The following is a 21,319-nucleotide window of genomic DNA, read 5'->3' on the forward strand; positions in this document are numbered from 1 at the left end:
CTCTCCAAGTCTCATTTCAGAAGCAAAAGCTGACTTTCAAGAGCTTCACAGATGTTAACCTTACTTGATGAAATTGGGAGTCCCTCCCTACATTGACTTTGTCTATACTGGCTTTTATGGTGCTGGCTCAGTATGTTACACCAGTGCCTTTGTATTCCTGCCAGGAGTACATGGGGTAGTGCAGTCTCTTGCAGTCACCAGTGACTCTAGACAGGAAAAACTGGGAATCCGTGCTATACTATTTTTAAATGGCAGACAAGGAAGATGATGCAGTATTGCTAACCTGTCAGAAGAATCCAGAAGATAACTATGGAATTTGAGAAAATCACAGATTATTGCAGTTAAGGCTTGCCTTTTTAGAAACCTTAACTGTTACACTTGACATCTAATTTGCAGCAGACAAAGAGATGATGTGGTTTGTTTTCCTGAAGGCCTTTTGTGGTCTAAAACATGGGGGGCAGGGGGTACTGTGCAGAACTACAAATGCCTGCCACTCACCATGGGCAGTGGGAGATCTGCAAAGCCTGTGGCTTGATAAAGAAAGCAGGCAGCTTGTGAGGGGTTCCTTTCTGATCCCTGGCAGCAAAGCTTCCGGGGGACATTAATTAGACATGAATTAAGATCAGGAAAATTGCTTCTAGTGCTCGTTGTCAAAGGAAGGAGTGGAGAGCTAGGAAGCCTGTGCAAGGGAAAGGAAAGCAAGTGATATCTAGGGAGCAAAGGGCATTGTGTGTTGTCTGCCAGGCTGAAAGCGTGGAGTGTACAACTCTGCAGAGACTTTCAGTACTTAGGCAGGCAACCTTGCAGAAAACGGTTGGCTTTGAGCAGAAGGATACTCTGTTTAGGCAGCTGTATAAATTTAAAGTAGGCAGTGAGTTGAAGGGAGAGCAGAAGAAAGCCCATTGTCTGACCAGCCCTGCAGTCCATACACAGCTCCTGGGCTAATCCCCATTCTCCTCACGCCTTCTGCAGGGTGGCCTCTGGTTTACATGCCCTAACATGCCTTCAGTTAGCTAGTTTTCATGTCAAGCTTTTGATTTGCATCATGTTTGCCGCCCTTCAGATTTGATACTTTGGGTATGACAGCAGGGATTTCCCTCACTTCTCAAGAGCACAGGGGCTAGAAGTGGCAGAGGTCAGAGGAAAAGAACTAGCATTCTGCCCTACTGAATTGCACCATTTGTTTTACTGAAATGTCAGCAGTGTCTGTTCTCCAGAGATGCGCAGACCTGCAGAAAACAAAAGATCCATATGTTTAACCAAACTCAAAATTGTGTTTCAGCCTTCTGTACTTAGATGCTCAGTATGTGTGTTTCTGCTGGTATAAAACTATGAGGTAATTTTTTATAGCATACATAGCAGGTATCAGAAACAGTTCATAAACTGGTATTTTCTTTAGCCAAGAAAGCTTTGTAGACAAAGCAGATAAAATAGATAATAACTATTATTATTTCAAGACGTATTTAAGACAGGATTTGGTATTTGACTCATTTTGACTCATTTCCAAAATGAACAAAGTACAAGAGGTTTAAAATAATTAATAACCCTTGAACTTGTATTTTTGGGCTATTTTCCAGATGCATTTTTAAATCAACTTTAGTTTCTGTTATGTTCTTTGATTAGCACATTTGGCCTTTTAATTTACCACCTTCTTCAGTGCTTTCAGAGGAGATAACTGGCACAGGGACAGCAGAGACATATTTTCTTAATAATTTGAAGGCAGATGTTTGCCAAAACCTAGAAAAAGCAAAATACAATAGCAGGGGGGTTTATATGGATCACTCTGCACCTCAATTTGTTTATCTTCTTTTATAATAAAAGGTTTTCTTAATATTCATGTGTAAGACTGAGCGCTCATTTTGGTGATTCTTAGTTAACAATAATAGGAATCTACTTTGACATTACATAATGTGTCCATTATGTGTATTAGTGTAAGGACAGATTAGTTCATTTTCAGTCTCTAGGAGTACTGTAAAATCATAAACCTAGCAGTGTTTACTGTTTCTCCTTCAAAGCTTTCATTCTACTTAGCCTTACACTTGCCCACATGGCACATGGGCATGGACCACAGTTTTCTAAAATGACATCTAATTCTGGGTATGTCTAGGAATGTTTATGCCACACTCAGATGTATTAAATTTAAATCACATTTTTAGTGAAGTTTTTAAGTAGATCTAATTCCAATGTTTTGCACTCTACTGCCTCAGTCTTGCTATGTGAATGACAAAAATAGTCTTTTTTTTGTACACAGGGATTAGATATCTAAGACTAGATCCATGGATTTCAAAGCATTGAATGATTTTGATCTGCACAGCACCTAATATTATTTTTGTATACAACAGGTGTTTGAAATGGATATTGCCAAGCAGTTGCAAGCTTATGAAGTTGAATATCATGTGCTTCAGGATGAGCTTATAGATTCTTCTTTAAATGACAATCAGAGACTGGATAAATTAGAAAAAGCAAACAGTAGCTTGCGCAAACAAAACTTTGATCTCCTGGAAGAACTGCAGGTACAATTTATATTTCATAATTAACATTTTAATTTTTTTGCCTTTACAGAAGAGATTGTCCTACACCAGGGCACAGGAGAGACTGGCGCTTGGTCTATTGACTTTAAAGCATAGCCACTAGCAGTTTTATTTAATTTCGTCTTTAAAGTTTAAATTCAGAAGAAGTCGAGAGGGGTGGATAGAGCATGTGCTTACAATTAGTGAAAAGTTGATTCATCATACTGTCTCTTCTCTGGTAATTAAAATCATAGCTGTAGAAGATAACTAAAAATGCACAAAGTCCTTTCTCAACTTCATTTTTGTTTTCAGCAGGGATACTAGATGGGAAAGCTGATGCCAGTGTCACAGTTTAGAGATACGTCACATATGGGACACACCATCTATAAAGACATACTGCTTCCTACAAGATTTTTTTTTAAACTGTTGCTCAGATTGTTTAGACAATATGTGAAATAGCAATTTCAAATATATGCTTAGTGCCTGATCAGTATGCAGCTTTTTCAGAGGCAGGACACCTGGTCTCTAGGGGTTATTCTTTGGTTAACTGTTTAAGAAGTCAGCTTTTTGGCTGCTTTATAATAGGATGTTTGTTATAAAACTTTTGACTATTATTTTAGTTTGATGAAGAAGGGGACTTCAGGAGTAAGAAGAAGAAATTTCAAGCCTCTTGATTAATGTTAGAGGCATAGACTTTGTAAGATAATAGCGGAGGGGAAGGAGTTTAGGTTTCTCAGCCATTGGTCCGGTATCATGACTAAAGCTAGAAAACTGTGATTAGATTTAGATTGCCTCTCCTAACAAAAATTTGCTTGAGCTGTAAATTCTGATCCTGTGAGATCTGAACCTGTTTCGGGTACTAAGATGAGCCTTAGAGAAGTCAGGGGAAGAGGTGCTCCTTTGCAAGATATTTTGATATCTTGCCAGGCACATGGGCAAGGAAATTGTTGAATGTGGCACAGGGGAGAAGGATTTCTGGGATGAGATTCAAGATGGAATATCCTATAGATAGCTACATCAGGGGATCTTCTACCCCCTTCTGTCCATCAGAACACCATAGCGGGGAACTTAACTGTAGTGTTGGAACAGTCCCTTTGTCTTGCATGTGGGGCTTCATCAGCCTTCATTTCCTATAGTGAAAGGTCCTCCATTGCTGATGGGAGGAAAGTGCATAACCAAACAATGTGTGCCGTGGTTTGTCAATATTTTTCCCCCAAAGGCTGAACTTGTAAGCCCAACACAATTACATGAAGAGCAGTGAGCTCATCAGAAGGGCAAATACTTCCCTGAAAGCCAGGACCACGGTATTGTCTCCAAATGTTATTCAGTGCTGAAACTTTGAAACAGATGTCTGCTTTTGTCAAAGTAGCTCAGCTACGAGTCTCACATGATGAGATTGGATGGTCTAATACTTTGATTTGCCATGAAGAGCAGCCTTTTGAAGGAGAGTTTTTGGAATTTTTCATGATGTGTTTTCCGTTTCCATATTGCTCTAAATCCACTCCTTCCCCTTCACCTCCAAAGCTGGACTAAATGTTGAGATGACATGAGGATGGGTTGGCTTTGCTTTGCAAAGCATGTACAATTCCACAAACATGGTTGGCTGAGATGGTCTCCTAACATACCCATACAGAAGCTTATGTTAGCCTTCAGTTTTTTAGTATATAATTTGCAGACTTAGTAACATTCTGATTTCATTACTTTGCATTGTATTCTGAGTCTAATTGTGAGCTAATCAAAGCAATCAAGTTGAGAGAGGGAAGTTTCTTGTTACAGGCAACAGTAGTTTCTTACTGTAGTCTAAAGTACACAGATCTAATAACATTCATACCTCCATTTACCTTTGCAATTTTTCATTTGGAAATTACTTTATATGTATTAATGTATCTCAAAAAATACTTTAAAGTTGGTTTCAGTTATTAATGAATTTCCACTTTCTTTTTTTTTTTCCTTCCCCTTTCTTCCTCTCCCTCTTCCTTTCTTTTTACTCTGAAAGGTGGCTAATGGAAAGATCCAAAACCTTGAAGCCACAGTAGAGCTTTTATTGACCAATGAAGGCAAGCTGAAGCAGTCCATTCTCACACTTGAGCAGGAGCGAGCAGCTTTGTTGAAAACAATGAAAGAGATGCAGAGAAAGATTGGTGATACAGATGGGAAGCCTCTGCTTACTAGACAAGGACACATGGTTGCTGACTGACATTCACAGTAGTAATGGAGCAGAGAAGCTGAGCAAGAAACAAAGGGAAGAACTGGGTCTTTATGTCATGATCCGTGGGGACTTGACATTATCATTTTCATTGCACATGCCTTACTCTGCAGCAAAGCAAGGTATAGACATGGTGGCTTCCTGTATCAGAGAAGCTGGTTTCTCACAGAGAAGGCTTGCTCTTCTTAGTATGCAGAAATACAGTAAGATACCACATAATAATAAGCAGGAGAACCTTAATAGCACGTGCAGTCATACACAATATGCTATAAAGATGTTATGGATTTTTCCATAAGTGCTTTTAAACCTAAGTGCTTTGTGTTTGTCACAGATTTTGTTTGTGCGTAGATCACCACCATTGTTAAATGCACATCCTTTAGAAGGCCCATTGAAGAAATATGGCAATGTAAAGCCTTTGAATGCATGACCGCCCCATTGCAGCTATGCAGTGGTAACATTTACAGTTTTGTGATCGGACTGGAGATACTTTTGACAGTGTAATTCCCCTACAGCTTGACTGGGTTCTGTTAATTATGTTGTTTACGCTTCAGAAGACTGCTTCCTGATGCTTGAAGGTGCCAAGCCATTGGACTCCAGAGAGCTGGACTTCATCATATGTAACTATGCATAACTGGGGGAATGCCATCTTTTTTTACATTGGTTTAGTATTTTTTTTTTTGTTTATCAACCATTAATTTAGTATATTGTTAGTTGGCATTATTTGATAAACATACTGTATATAGTAACTGTATTATGCTTAAAAAAAATACACTGACATCGGTTTGGTGAAGCCTGTGACTTTTGCAACATCATCCAAGGATTTATATTCATACTCTACAAATTTCATCTTATTTATTTCTGATCTGCAATGTAATGTAAGACAACCTTTTCCTGAGAAACTAATGCTCACTGTCATGGTTTTTTATCTTCATTCAGGCATTTCAAGAGCTTCATGTTGTGCCAGATGTGCTTAAACTGTTTTATAAAGAGTATGGCATTCTTTTTACAATGCATCTTTCAAGTAAGATTACACATGTAGAAACAAATATTTCTCACTTTCCTTAATACAATGAAAGTAGTTTTCAGGCCAGTTAAAGTACCACTGCTACAAGTGCAATAATATCCATGGATATCCATTTGTTTGGGTTTGCTTCAGAATTAGGAATAGTGTCGTAGTTTTGTCCAGTCCCCAAGCACAGAGGTAATAGGTGTCAGTGTTTTGTTATGGTGGAGATTGGTTCAGGAGATGTGGGGGGGATTATTTTTTTTCTGTCTTTTTTTTTAAATTTTTAAAGCACACAGTGTTTTCTCTGACTGGCAGTGTAGAAAAGGTTTTGGTTTACTTTTTCCTTTTCTGACACATTGTGGTTGTAGTTTAATAGCAGACCTGTAACATTCATCTACACTGCAGAACAAATACCTCTATGTAGGTCAAAAAGAAAAAAGATCATTTACTCTTCAATTTCTAGAAGCTTTGTTTGACTCTGTTGTGTCTTAAATATGTCTGGTTCTTGCAAATCCACTCTGTATTCCCTTAGTATGGAAGTTCCAGATAAATCAGTTATTGTTAATCTATTTACCTCTTAGGCTTGGCTTTTTATTTGGAAATCATATTGGAGCTCATGCTTCATGTTTAAAACCTTGTCATAATGGACCTTATACTGTTAGAGCACTCAGTAGTGTTGCATTTTTACAGCATAGTGCCATAATTCATACACTGACTTTTTAACAATAATAATAAATATAATAATAATCTATGCCTACATCTATGTCTGCACATTTTTTGACATTTAAAAACAAAAACATAATTGGTGGGGTGACAGTTCAGAATGGTGTCAGATGAGAATTTCCCTGAAAGTACAGTACCATCTACAGTGGTTATTAGTCCTCAGACTCTTCTGAACATGCTAAGGATCCACCTGTGATCTTGGGACCTGCATCTGTGTATGTTGACCAAGGCGAAGTATGTTCCACATGACTCCAGGGATGCATTCTTTGTGATGTTTTGCTTCTCTGCCAGTGTAAGTGGAGGACTACTTCTAGTCCAGAGCCTTTTATTCAGAATTTGGGTAATGGCAGAACTAAGCGCATTTAGATAAGGACTAAAGTCACCATTCTTAGAATGTGGCAAAAAGGTAATGAGAAACATTTAGCTTTTGTGACAATATAGATGCAACTGTTTCATTGTACCAGGGAGTGGAATTTTCTGCAAGTAAAAATGCACTTTCTATTTGTACGTATGCAAATTAATACAATTCTGTTAAATATGTAAATGCCTAGTCCTCAGCAGGAATCCCGAATGAACCACTCCTGGAAAATCCAAGTTGAAATAATCAGCATTGTCTCAATCTCGCTTTTACTGATAAAAATCCTCAGGAGTGATACTTAGTTTTTGAAGAAAAGAAAAAACAGTGAAGAAGAAAGGAAGGAAGGAAGGAGTTCACTTGTATGTGCAACCTAGGCTTCCAGAGATGCACAACAAAAGCATCAAGGTGTGCAGTCCGAATGTGCTAGTGAATGACACTGATGCAGTAGTCTGGAGAGAGGTTGGCCTGAAATGTGGAAAGAGCCAAAGTCGGCATGCATAGCAAGGAAAAGGTAGCTCCACTAAACCATAGAACTGAATAGTACTGAATAGCTGGAGAGCTTGCTGTGGTGTTGTTCTGGTTAGGTTTTTCCAACCAGTGCAAGCAGTAGTTTGTGGTAGGTAGTTGTGATTCCCTGTGCTTCTGGCTGTTCGATGTACTTTTATATTTTGCCCTTTTGTCTACCCAGAGATCATTACTTAATACAAAATCTGAGAATGATGGCATTGCCTATCATGGTCAAAGCAGTTTAATAAAAGCATGAATTATAGGTCTTCCCTTGTTCAGAGTGAGAATTGAGGCACAAAGTTCAGAGACTTGTGCCAAATATTTGGTTTTTCACTGGTTGCTGGCGCTGAAACCTAGATCTTCCAAATCATGGTCAAACTCTCTTGCTGGTTGTCTGAAAGATTGTTCCACAAGGTCTGTAATGTGTACTCATTAGTTACACAATGCTGTGCTGAAGCAGTGTAAAATGGGAAGTGCAGTCACTGGAACTTTGTCCTTTACCGATAGCTGTGCCTCCCTCCCAACAGCAACTCTCAGTTCTGCTAAAACACGCTGTACCAGGTACCTCTTCTGCAGGTATTTTTACACTCTCCAGCTCTTGCTTCGTATGCTAGAGTAGGTGCATTGCCAGCAATCCTGAGCAGCATGGATGGTAGTAGCTAGTGCTTTTTCTCCTTTGGGATCTTCCTCCGTCATTCAGTGAGGTAAGAGCTAAATCAATTTTTGGGGGACTTTGAAGTCCACCACGATAGCTGCTGCAATTCCACCATAATAAAACATCCTAGTATATCAACATGGTAGAGCACACCACCACTTCTTAGCCAAGTCAGCTGGGATAGTGTCAGTGCCCCCAGTTAATTCCCCTGTCTCCTGGAGGTTTGGGTGCTTAATTAGATAATGTACCTTAGATAATAAAGATATCTGCCCTTGAAGCACTTCTGGCCTCAATGCCTGCTGATCTTGCAGCCATTCAGCAAAAAGCTGGAGGAAGTCAGGTGCTTCAACCCTACAATCACCTCTTAGGAGCTGCATTTAAGCTGAGGCTCTTGTGCTTGGTCCCTGTCTGAGACATGTTGCAACCACACTTGTGTCTGGCTGTGTCCCTTGTTGATCCTTACCTATGGATTTGGCCTCAGACATGCCTCACCACCACAGCCTTGTCTGGTGACCTGGACTGGTGGCCTGTCTTGCTTGTGCTTTTTTGGGTGTTGTGAGGCAGCTCCCTTGTCAGCAAGTTGCCCCCCTCAGCTCATGGCTCATTTTCTCCTTCAAAGCTGTGCCTGCCATTGCTGCTCCCCAACACACAGCCCCATAGCACAGCTCAGGTTACACGTCTATATTGCTTCTGATTCCAGTGCTGAGCTGGTCAGACCTTGTTTAGGTATCACTACATGACACTGCTTCATTGAGCAAGCAAGCCAGTTCTTTTTAGAGCTTGTTATAGGGATCTCCAGTGCAATGGTCGTGCTGTGTGAAAGGGCCCTTACTAGTATCCCACCTATTTCAAAATACTGTGATCGTGTTCTTTTCCACTTCAAACAGTGCACCATATATGCATTGTTAAAATTGTTAAATTAATCAAAATGTTGATGACACAAAAGAGTGCCTAAATGGAAAAGACTACATTTTGACTCCAGCTGGATGAATGCCATGATTGCTTGAGACACCTTAGATCATTGCGCAGTATTTATACAGTGTCACACCCTGTGATGTGAAGTAATTTTTCTTCAACAGATCTTTACTAGAACAGGTCTGTGGGAGGGAGAGCAACACCAGCAGCCAGGCTAACCATTGGGATGCAACCTAGGCATTGCTTTTGGAAGGTACATGTGTGGCTTACACCCACTACGTTTTACATAACCTAAATTAGGGTACTCATTTGCTCATGCAGCTGCCAGAAAGTGTTTCTTTCATATAAACAAACCTGAGGCTGCAAGAATTCAATGCCTCAAAGTACGCAAATCGGGAAGTACTTCATTATGTAGAAGACTCTAGTTACTCTTTTGCATAAATGGATTTTTTTCTTCTGTCTAATTGCATCATATATTTTCATGGTGTTAGAAAAGCTTTGGGGCTATAGATGCTAAAAGATGATGAAGGTGCTCTTGCAGAGAGAACAGAGATGATTAAAATAGGGGCTCTGGGGAAGCTTGTACTAGCTCCATGTCCTTGACTGTTCTCATGCAACATTTCAGAACCCCAGAGAGATTTTAGGAAATTTTTCTGACATTTCTGAAGTGTTACTTTTTGTAAGTAGAAATTCCTGCTACAGAAAGAGATGGAATCTGCTTTTGATTAGGAGTAAAATGACCAACAAAGATGTTCTGGCAGCGGTCATATTGGTCCTAGGTTCAACTGCATGCCTGTTTCCTTCTGTCATTGTCTGGCACTCTTCTGTAATACTCTTTTTTTTTTTTTTTAACGTTTCACACTAGATTTCATGTTTACAGAGCAGATGTAAATACACTTCATTTTTGAGCTAAGAGCGGAACATGATAATTACCTTTTGTATCTGTCCTTTTTTACTAATGAGATGGTGAGTTTCCATTTTGCATTAGTTATTTGCAAGTCAGTCTGAATCAAAATAGTCCTTCAGGAAGGCCTTCTTGCTACAGTTTGGTTAGTCCTGCTTCTCTACAACGTGTTTTGGGGTTCTTTTTTTGACTGTTTAAGTAGTATTTAAGAAATTTCCAAGTTCTGTCTTTTTTTTTCCTCAGGATTTTTTTTTTTCCATAAGCTGTTACAGGATGAGCAAACACAGCACTCCTATGGAGAGTCTTTTTCGATATTTCCAACATCTGAGGTTGTTGGCTCTGTAGGTATTGAAATGTCATGCAGTGTCAAAGATTTGGAATTGACAAGGCAAGAACTGAGTCAGAGTATGTCTCTTGCATGTATTAGTTAAGATGAGCTGAGTAGCTTGAAGAGTCAGCCACTGATTGGGTCTTTGATTTCATGAAGCCATAGATGCTTGATGGGATTAGTGGTACATGCATGTCTCTCCAGCTTGTTATTTGGAGTTTCATATCACAATAGGTGCATATCATAAAAAATCTGATTCCAAAACAACCTAAACATAACCTGAAATGCAATCGTTTAGTATTTAATGGCCTGCTGCACCAATTGTGTCTAGTATTTTTTGGTAAGGAATCTCAAATGGTGGTTTGAGTGGTTAGAGACTGAGGTAACAGGCAGATACTGAGGAGCAGTGAACCTTGCACTTGGCAAAGTAGCAACATATTTTACAGTATGTGAGCAAGGAACAGTTGTAGAGCCTTTGAAGTGCATTCTATACAGTAAACTTGAAAGTTGTTAATAAACATTATATTCATTTTGAGAGAAAAGAACCTTATTAAAATTGGACAGAGATGGACTGTTGAGAGTAGGTAGGACCAGCCATGATAAAGCCATGACATTTTCAAGACCTGCAGTAGGATGTCTAACATACCATAAAGAGATCTGAGTGCAAATATCCATTGAACTGAGAGGCGGTACAAGTTTGAGCATAGTGAAATAATCTGGGTAAGCCTCAGAAAACCTTCAGGGTTTTTTGCAGTTTTCCCAATGGGCTTCACAGAGGCAGGCCTCAGTGCACAGTTTCTCTGATGAAGAAAAAGTGTCGTTCTTTTCAAACACTGGAGAAAGTCACGTAAGACCTGATCGCGTAACTTAGTCATCTGGTCAGGAAAGGTTGCTTCCTGGTAGAATGGAAAGTAAAGGAAGAATTTTTAGCACAAAAATATCCTCTGACAGCCTCTGGTTTATCTCTGTGATACACTGATGTCTTCATAGCGCTGAGAACAAGTGCCAGCTTCAATAGTACCTGGAAATGACAATCAAATTGCAATTTAAGTAGCTACTTCCAGCCATGGACACTTTTACAATATGTAACCTTGTTGGAGCTGAAATGAAAATAGTTCATGATGCTGGCCTATTATCTTAAGGGCAGATGTTTGCAAGACATTACTAAATAGGTTCGGATTAAGACAACAATTGCTTAATATTGTCGGCAAATTAAGGTATGTATATTTGGACATCTGAGTGGATCTGCACTGATTATTATTAGCTGAGTGTGTGTCCCAAGTACAGTATATTCTTGTTTCCCCTTTTCTAAAACTTCATGCCTCAACAAAGGATAAAAACTTCCATTGTCAGCTTTTGCTTAAAAAAGAAGTAGGAAGTTCTGTGATTAAAGGAACATGAGTGTATGTGAGAGGAGGAAATGAGAGTTTCAGATGGTAACTATCTTCTTAACTACAAGTGTTAAGCACTTTCTGTCTCTCGGATCTAGCATGTTCTATCTGTGTAAGAGAAGAAACACAAACATTGTGAAGTATTACCCTGCTGCATCTTACCAGGAAGGGAAGAAATTGAATTTTTAAAAGAAAACCCACAAAAACTTTTGGCAGAGATTTATACTACTTTTGTTATTGTTGTTTCATTTTACTTTTCTTCTAGTGCCTGATATTAAAGGACCCAAATTTATCCACAGGGTGAAGGAATTTAATCATTGATTCCAACAGGAAAAGGATGGTACCCTTATTATTCCTATCTCAGATAACAAACTGCCTCTAGGGGAGGGGTTCCTTTGTAGTTGCTGGGTTATGTTTTTTAATGTGTTTATTACCCTTGGAGTGTAAGACCTAAGCCTCTAATCTCAAAGCAAAGCAGCAATTGTGACCCTAAGCACAGGAAGTGCTCTAATGCTGCTGTTCACTATTACGCAAGCTGCTGATTGCTGTGCTGTGCAGAATGCTTCTGCCTCCTCCAGACATCAACTTCCACAAGAGCTGTGTACAGAAAGAACAGCAGAGGAGCTGAACCAAGTTCTTGGTATGGCTTTTTACACGTGTGCACATGGCTCTAGGCAGACTCTTTCTACAGGTGAAAATACGGCCCTAATTATGGATAGGTTTAAAAGCGTCCATTGGCCTTGATTTTTTTTTTTTTTCTATCAAACTTCCTACTTTGGCATTTGAGTGCTGTATAAGGTTAGTGTCTCCAGAGGATGGTGTGTTTTCTTAACAGTTAACTTTTGCCTAAATCAGAGGTTTTTCGACCACAGGGGATTGATGAGCTGGCCAAGTACAGAACTGCAAACTGTTTTCAGCTACGATGCTGAAGGACATGTAGCAATCAGGGAAAGAAAGCATGGAAGGACAGGGGCAACAGAGATGAGACCAGACAGCTTTAAGAGGGTTGCTATGTATCCTGCACACCCCTAGTGCTGTGCTTCACTGAGGAGGCCCCACTGAAATTCCGGCTGTTGTGCCAAAGGCTGTGCAGGAGAAGCAACTGGTGGGACATGTTAGGGAAACATGATAAACAAACTGAGCATCAGAGGGAAACTGTAGAAAGGGCAGGCTGGAGGGTGCACTCTCCTGCCGCCACTACCCAACTAATCATCAGCATTGTCCTGCACACACGAAAGTGCTGCACAGTGTTTGGTGCCAGAGACATCAAACCTCCTGCACACAAGGATGAACATGTGAAAGAGCTCATTAGGTAGGGCCTAATGAATCTTCCAGAAGAAGCCATGTGGCTGAGTGTGCCTCAAGATTGCCATTTACATCAGCCTGAAAGATGAGAGTTTGGGTTTGGTCTCTGTTGGTTAAATCCAGGCTCTAATTTTTACATAATTTGTATATAGAGAGTAATTGAGGTTTGTTATCTCTTTTCCACATACAAATTTAGGTGCTTTGCCAGAGTGAATATCAAACAATGTTTCCTTCTGAAAATCATAAGGGGAATTAAAACCCTAATCTAGAGACTCTCATACTGATATCCTGCATTTCCTGTGGTTGTAATATTACTGATCTGCAGTACAACTCAAAGATTCTTTTACTCTTCAGTGAAAGCAGTCAGATAATTTCAAGCACTGGTTTTCAAAAGTAATACTTAATTGACTTTCTAATTCTGCATTTGTGCAACAGAGTCACAAAGTGTGCATGTCTGCATTAAGGAATTCCCATCCGTGGTGAATCAGATTCTCCACTAGATGGTAATGTTGTTTCAGATGATTTGTGTTGAGTTTCTCTGCCAACAACTCCAAAAGGAAGTGGAAGCCATGAGACTTGTCCAAGAAATGATCTTTGGATGATTTGGGTAAGAAAAAGTTTCCATTTATTAGAAAATAATTTTTGTTTTGAAAAGGTTTTAATGAAAACCTTGTACTGTAATTATAAGGATTAGAGAAGTCTTAGTTCATGAAACAACTTTAAAAATGTCTAAAACCAATGAATTAATTGACAGAGAATGCAAAAGACAAGCAGAATGATCTCTGCTTCATGCTCTTATCTGATACCCATCTTTGTTGCTGAGTGACTCAAAATCCTTCAGTTGTTTCTAGCCACAGTTTTGCTGGGAAGCAGAAAAATAATCTTCTCCTCCTTTTATGGCAATGGAAACAGAGAAGCAAAACACCGTTGCTGCACTGGGACAAGAAAACCTCACTAGCTCCATCAGTGCAATCCTGGGGGTAAAATAGCAGCTGTGCTCCTTTTCCATTGCCTCCTGGGACTTGGTTGGGCCAGGCTGGCATGTTCAAATAAAGTACAAACCATGATGTACATGCAGCACAGGCTCTGGGCAGGCCCTGCAACCAGTTCACACCAGCACTTGCTCTATGGACTCTACAGTGCTGGTGTGCAGCAACAGTGGTGCTCGGTGATGAGACAGGAGAGCATGCTGTGTACTACTGCCATGTGGTGTCACTCTAGTAATATTAGTCCACTGTGGTAAAAATCAGATCAGGGGACAAGTACCTTACCATTCACAGTGAATGTGGGCTGCAGCTGGGACCAAAGGGTGACCTTTATCACAGAAACATGATTTATGTTATTTGCATTCAGCAAAACACAACCACTATGAAGTGAAAAAATGCCAACATACCCCACAAGGAGAAGGAGAGTTCCTGCATGTGCTACAAGCAAACAGCTGCAGGCTTGCTCCTAGGCAATGTCTCAGGCCATTGCAGCTCTGGAAAATGTTTTAATAAGTCTTTAAATAGCACTTAGCATTAAAGCTAAATATGGTTTCCACCTTAGATCTTGACCTAAGGTTTCTAGCTTCTATACTAGGATTTACCATGAGATTCAGTGGACTCTTTAATGTTGAATTCTACCTCAGTATGCTGATAGATCTCAACTGCAGCATTACAAATAGTAACCTAAAAATAGCTCAGTTTGTTTCTTAGAGGCCATCCACCGATGTTACAAATTAAAAGCAGAATGATGGTACTTGCAAACAATAACATGCTCTCTACTAGTGCTGGCTGAGAGCATCATCACTTAACTTGCATCGAGTGAAAGAGTCTCTGTCAACAGTGGATCCTCTGATCACATGACACTCAGTTACATATACTTCAAAGTTCATCTGTGATAGTTTTATTTTTAAGAATAAAGTTAAGTTTAAAAAAAGCCTTTTCACCTTCCACTTGGAACAGAGAGTAAGAAAGATACCACCAGGAAAAATTCAGTTGAGGCTTGATTTAAAGTAAGTATTCCATGTGACTCTGTTAATTGTTGTTAAAGGATTATTTGGGCCTTGGCTACAGAGATGGTTATGGCTGTAGATACAGTTACAATTTGAATATAATATAGGGAGGAAAATGTAAAGCTTCTGCTTCAGGTTTGGTTTAGTATTCCATATTCTGTAATCAGGCACACTTCAGCCTGATGAAAACATGGATAACTTTTTTGCTCGAAATCAGAGAAAACAGGTTTATCGCACTCAGGAGACATAGGATGATTCTCACACTCGGGGAAGTCTCTGCAGGTCCTTCGAAGGGCACTTGCCCAATTGCTGCTTGCTGCTCCCCTGCCTTACCTCGACAGGCAAAATTTACAGTAAGAGGTAATAGTTTTAATCAGAGCTACCACATCTGATGACTTTTTGGGTGCTGATAATATTCAACTGTCTGGATAAGAAGCTGCAAAATCAGAAACAAATGAAGGTTTGGCACACTTGCTCTTACTTCGTGTGTGTATCTATTACTCTCATGGCTGTATCTATTTCAGTCCCCAACTGACTAGCAAACACACCAGCCAAAACAATCTTAGTTAAAAAACCCAAAGATGTAGTTAATTCTAAAGATGCTAAATGGTGCTGTATCAGCCATAACTGCCAGTGGTTTCCACTGGGGTATGGCTTCAGGAAGAGCTAAGTACAGGACTGAAGGTTAAAGACCAGATTTTCCTGAGAAGAAGGATGAGTTTATCCTGGTTATCCAGCCTTCTGTTGCCACACTAAGACTTGGGGACTGCAGCATATATTTTGATTTGAGCACAGTCTTCTGTCACAAACAGCTGCTCTGATACTTAATAAGATAATTTCAGATTCGTATTATAATGACCTTTACAACCATCACGAGCCTGTAGCTATGTGAAGAAGTAGTGTCTTCACCTTGCAGATCATCTGAACACAAAGAGAGTATTCTTTCTGCTACTCTTTGCAGAACAAACCTTTAGGGAAATCTCGGGGCAGCCCACCTCCTACACACAAAACAAGTTTCTGTCCGTACTCAGTGACAGCTCATTAACCCATGAGACCCACTCAACATTACAAAATGCAAGTGGCTGCCAGCCTGACTATTGGCAAAACAACCTAAACATGCTACTTCCACAGAAAACATGCAAGCGACCTGTAAAACCTCTGTTTTTCTTCCTTTTTTCCTAATTTACACTTGCTTTCATGCCTCATTCTGAGATGCCAGAACACGCTGGGTATCAGACTCCCAGAGGCTAGGACAGTACTTGACCCTGCAATTTTTTCTGACCAAGTTTGACGGGCAGAACCTCTTTCATATCACTGCTGTATGGCACTGCTGCTGGGTGAGTTTGTAGATATGGGCAGAGAAAAAGATCTGAAAATGAAAATGGTTTTAAGTTGAAATGTGTCAGACGTTTGTGTCATACTGCACACAAATTCTCATAATCTTTCAATATTATAAAATCTAATTTAATACTGGGTGTTGTAATTCGGCAATAAAAAAAAATCTTATTTAGAAATAATGTCACTATTTCCACTTATCACCCCAAATCAAAATCCCAGGAATTTTACAGCTCTCTGTTTGAAAAGAGCTAGTTAGAAAGTGTGATTCCACTTCTTTGCTCTTATATAAAGCTTTTCATCTTCAGATTTTCAAGTGCTGTAGAGGACAATCCCATTTTCTCACAGTAGTGGAAACATAATGAGTTTAAATGTTCCTGTTTGGGCTCGTCCTGCTCTGCAAAAGCAGAGACCCAAGGGAGATGGATGTTGGAGAGCCCTTAGATCTCCTAAGCCCTTCTAACCCTTAAATCACCCTGCCTTTCCTGGGTATAAACTCCTACTCAAAGTGCAGAGCATGGTGGCACTGAGCCAGGAGAGAAAAGCAGAAAGCATAGAAAGTTATTATGGACAGGGAGGTGGGGGAGGTGTTAGGACATATGAATAAGCAGCAACCCACATGCAACTGAAGTCTTAAGAGTATTTTCACTTTCGGCTATACATTAGATGTCTGAACTATATGCTGGAAATAGAGCACAATTAAACATGTATGTTAACCTTTAGAAAGCTGGAATATTTAATTGTTGGGGGACACTGGGAAAAGCATCAACATGAGAGAGCTGATGGGCACCACTGAGACATGACTTAATTGATTTAAACAGTCTGGTCTCTTTTATTTGTCCTGTGTTGCTGCCTGTGCATCCTGGAGGGACACCACCTCAGCGCACAGCACACACAGGCTCAACAAGTGACAGGATTCGCCCTGTGCATACCTTTCTGTGCAGAGCAAAGCACATGGTGGGGTGGAGCAGAAAACATCTCTGGGAAAGGCGAACTACCAGAGCTGAGCTTGCTGTGCTGAGAGCAAATGTGGCAAGATCCTGTGCTGTGTCCATACAAGGAGCCATGCAGAGTCCAGGGAGAGGATGACACAACCAAACTTTCTAGGGCTGGTCATGGGACTGGAAAAGGAACCATGGCCTAACATAACCTCGAGGTTTGGCTTCCCACAGGCTAACCAGCTGTTTTTTGAGCACTTCACAGCTGGAGTAGAGCTCTGTGCTCCTGCTCTGCATTGCTGTCCATACATGAACCAGCATAGGGGTGTCTGCTCCAGCTCCCGTTGTTGGTGTGCGAGACAGACAGACACATCCCAAGGCTCCACAGGTCACTGGAGCAGCATGGCTGGCCAGCTGCAAGCTGTGCCTTTGTGCAGCCCATTTCTACAAAAGATGCTGAAAACCTGCTCCCTCAGCTCCAATCCCCAGTGCATCCTTGCTTCACCTGATTTCAGCTTCTTCAGCAAGGTGATCCCCTACAGTAGGAAAACAGAAGAAGATGAGTAGAATACCTCACCTGTAGCAGCTTTGTGCTGTGAAATGGGAGCAGGACTGAAGGAAGAAAGCTTGTACAGGTAAAAAAGGTGGGCTAATGAAGCAGGACAGTGCCACTGAAATAGTACAGGTGGCTGAGGCAAACCTCCTGCAAAAGATCAGGAAGTGATAGCACCATGTAAGTGATTTGCTGTGACTTTTTGATGTCATGTCATAGTAAATATGGCTATGTGTAAATACCAATGCTGATTGGGAAAATAAATGTATAAATTTGATGTCCAGAGATTTTAAGCAAAAATATACTGACAATGGAACAGGTACTATCCCTGGTCTTTTTGAACTTAATATCCAGAACAAACAGGAAGCATTAGAGCATAAGTAGGATTTCCTCCTAGTAAACCCGATTTCCCCCTTTTAGTCTAATTACATTGTACTAAACATTGTCCTTTTTTTAGCTGACAGAGAAGTTAAATAAGAGAAAGAATAGACAGAAAAGCAAAAAAAGAAAAGCAACAGAGCATGCAATTGCATTGCCTTTGGCATGGGAAAAGCTGCAGCCAGAAGTGGCTCATGGATAGACCGTGTCTTAAGGCTGTGTACAACTTGTACCAGTGCCTGAGCTGTCCTTACAGCACTCCCTCATAGCAGCTGGTGCACAATGAGTTTGGACTACTTTCCATGCATACTTGTTTGTACTTACTAATGAAAAATGAAGCCTAAAATATTGTGTTTCTTCAGCCATTTGCCAGCCACCTGATTCCACTGGATTTCACCTCTCTCTACTTGTTTGATTTCACTGCACTCTAATTTTCCCTCTTATCTTTTCCTCAACAGAGCCTCGTGTTCATCCAGATAAATCTTATTTGCTGGTGATCTCTCTCTATTATTTTAGCTGTAGGCTCTACAAAGGTTTTTATTATCAAGAATCTGCAAATTATGTAGAATGTCTTCTTTTGCCTTCAATCTGCTGTCCCCTTCACATTTAGAGCAGTGACCAACACAGCCTTTAAAATTACTCTTCTGAGGATTTTTCCCTAACTACTGGCTTGTGCAAGATGCCATGAGAAAAGGGATAGAGAGGCCAGGGGCTGAAGCAGAAAAGGCTCAGTTATGCTCTCGGGAGAGAGCAGCACGCAGGACACCCCATCCAGCTGCAGAAGGTGCAGTAGTGCAGGCTGAAGTTTGGAAGGTTTATGCTGTGAATGGGGCCGCTGTGGCCCGCCGGCAGGTGTGGCTGGTGCCTGTGGGAGCAGCGCCTTCCTATTGGGAGCGCCAGCAGAATGCAAATGTGGAAACATTGGCAGGAGGGTGCGCTGGGGGCAAAGCCAAGAAATCGCATCCGCCGGAGCTGCGCGCCGCGGGCCAAGCGTCAGGCGTTCTCCCGGAGGGTCAGACAGCCCCAGCCGCTCCGCATTGCTTCATGAGATAGGCAGTCACTTGGCAACAGCCCCAATCCCGTTCACAGCTGCGGCGGGTTTCGTGTCCTCCCCTGCTGCCAGGGTGAGGGTAGGGGCAGAGGGGCAGCCTCTGAGAGAAGGGAGGCTGTGGCCTGCCCCAGGCTGCGGCAGGTACTGCAATCGGACTGTAAAGGTCACCGTGTAGCTTCCTGAACACGTCACAGAAACAAGGCTGGCAAAGGGCACACACACAGCAGCAGAAGACCTTGAACCCTTTTGCAAACTTACCAGGGGATATGGAAAAGCAAACACGGAGGAGCCAAGCGAGAGCTGTGGTGGTTAAAGCTTCCTCTGAATAGCAGTTTTTAACCAGAGTTGGGTCACGAATTTTGCAAACAAATACTTTCTATCAGATACTCCCCGCTCTGGTCAGGCTTGAGAATTTTTCACTGAGACATATATGTATTGAACAAATCCTTTCGCCTTTTCCTTTCCTCTCCTCTCCTTTCCTCTTTATTTTTCTTTAAAGAAAGAGGAGTGCTCCTGAGGACAGAATAGGCTATTGGGTCATAACATCTCTTTAGTCCCTTTCCCGCAAGCAGCCAGCAGTGGGGTGATTAGAGCCCTCCTCTGGGATGAGGAAGGAGCCCAAGTCTGGATACACCCCTTGCCAGCTCCAGGCCAAACGAACAACAATCTGTTTTCCTTCCCCAGTGTTTTCTCTGTTGGGGAGTGATAAGGTATATGCTTTTCAGTGGTTTCTGTGAAAGCTCCTATGCTTGTTGTAAAAAATGGTTCATTTTACAGAAGTAATTGTTTCCTTTTTGGTTAATAGTTGCTCCCACCTTGGGGCAGGTGGAACAAATGACTGGCTTGCTAGCCCAGGTTGAGAGTCAATCAGTGCTGAATGCCTCAGACTAGGCTCTTGGCTGGTGGGGTATCTATTGGTTTTTGCAAAGCCCTTGGGCTCTTTCCAGCTCGGAATACGAAAGACTTCGAAATTTTGTAGTTTTGTGGGATGAAGAAACTATTTTCCACCAGACACTATTCCTTAGAAAATATGTGATGAGGCAGCCAAAGAAACAGGGAGAACAGCTAAGTCTTCATCTGTCAAGCTTACTTCAAGCAGGGTCAAGAAATGGTTGGGTTCACTTCCATTCTGGGCTTTTAATGTTCTGCCTGCCTTACTGTGGGAGTTTATAACAGAGTGAGAGTTCCCCGAAACATTTTCAGCTGACAATTGTGATTCCTGAAAATGAGCTGAAGGATATTTCTGTTGAGGCTGGGTTGGGGATCACTGGGACCTTGAGCTTAGAACAGCAAATAGACAGCCTAACTATCTGTATGCAACTCTGAGGTAAGAAATCCATACATTTTATGGAAACACATTTTAATGATGGTGTGTTTAAAGGCAAAAAAGTCTGCACGAACAAATATTTGTGTCAGTGCTACTCTGTTGCAAGCAATTTACTGGCAAAGCTTCTTGAGGCAGGCACTGCCAATAAGTCACGAGTGAAGTCACTGGCAATTCAAGATGAGTGAATATTAGGATAACAGGGAGCTGTATTTGGAGGTGACACTGGAGGAATTTTTGTTCTTGTCCATGTATGTTAAGAGCTTTGTGCAGTATTTTGATACATCATTACTCCAGAGTTACCACCTTTTTTTTGTTGGTGTTTTGGTGAACCCAGAGTTCAGCAAAAATGTTCTTTATGATTTTTTTTTACTTCTCTGTTTCCATATGCACTTCCAAATAGCTTCAGTTGACTGTTACTTTTACTCAGATGAGTTTACACTTTTTTAAAGTGTAGGCAGTAAAAATTTGTTTATGACATCACTGAATAATTAATAATTCAATGTGCACATTCCTTATTTTGTACACTACAATCATCTCCTTGGCTTAGATATTCCCCATTTGTCAGCTGATGCCTGTCTTTGAAAATGAGTTTCTAAATGTCAGTAATTCCAAATCTGTCTAGTTCCAATAGCCTGCATGATAAAAGACTGTGTTCTGGTTAGATGGATAATTTACTCCTCAACTGATAAGCACGAGACATGGTGCAATCGCTCTGCAAGGTTCTTGATGTGAAAGCTGTTGTGTTCTCTACATATTGCTTTTGATGGTTTGGTTAGCTTTCCCCAACATTACTAGGTAATTTTGTGCCAATGTAGAACACAAAATGTTTCTCTGGCTTCTCTGAGAGCCATTTCTGCTGTAGGTTTCTAGGAGGGAAGCTTGGTCCTTCCATAAAGGACTATGACTTCTATTTTCCACATACTTTTCATGAAG

General features: G+C 40.9%; 1 protein-coding gene across 4 annotated transcripts in view; it reads left to right on the forward strand.

The window, feature by feature from the left end:
* TBC1D1 (TBC1 domain family member 1) overlaps positions 1-6,487 on the forward strand; it is a gene marked incomplete at its 5' end in the record, with an annotated part of 97,600 nt that extends 91,113 nt beyond the window's left edge. For all 4 annotated transcript variants that reach the window (XM_080622072.1, XM_080622070.1, XM_080622071.1 and 1 more), the window contains 2 exons: positions 2,343-2,513; positions 4,507-6,487. In XM_080622072.1, the coding sequence (XP_080478198.1) occupies positions 2,343-2,513; positions 4,507-4,707 (372 nt within the window). In that variant the 3' untranslated portion in view covers positions 4,708-6,487. The remainder of the gene's footprint in view (positions 1-2,342; positions 2,514-4,506) is intronic.
* Positions 6,488-21,319: the final 14,832 nt, after the last annotated feature.

The sequence above is a fragment of the Psittacula echo genome, assembly GCF_963264785.1.
Source record: "Psittacula echo genome assembly, chromosome: 1".
In the NCBI taxonomy this organism is placed as follows: Eukaryota; Metazoa; Chordata; class Aves; order Psittaciformes; family Psittacidae; genus Psittacula; species Psittacula echo.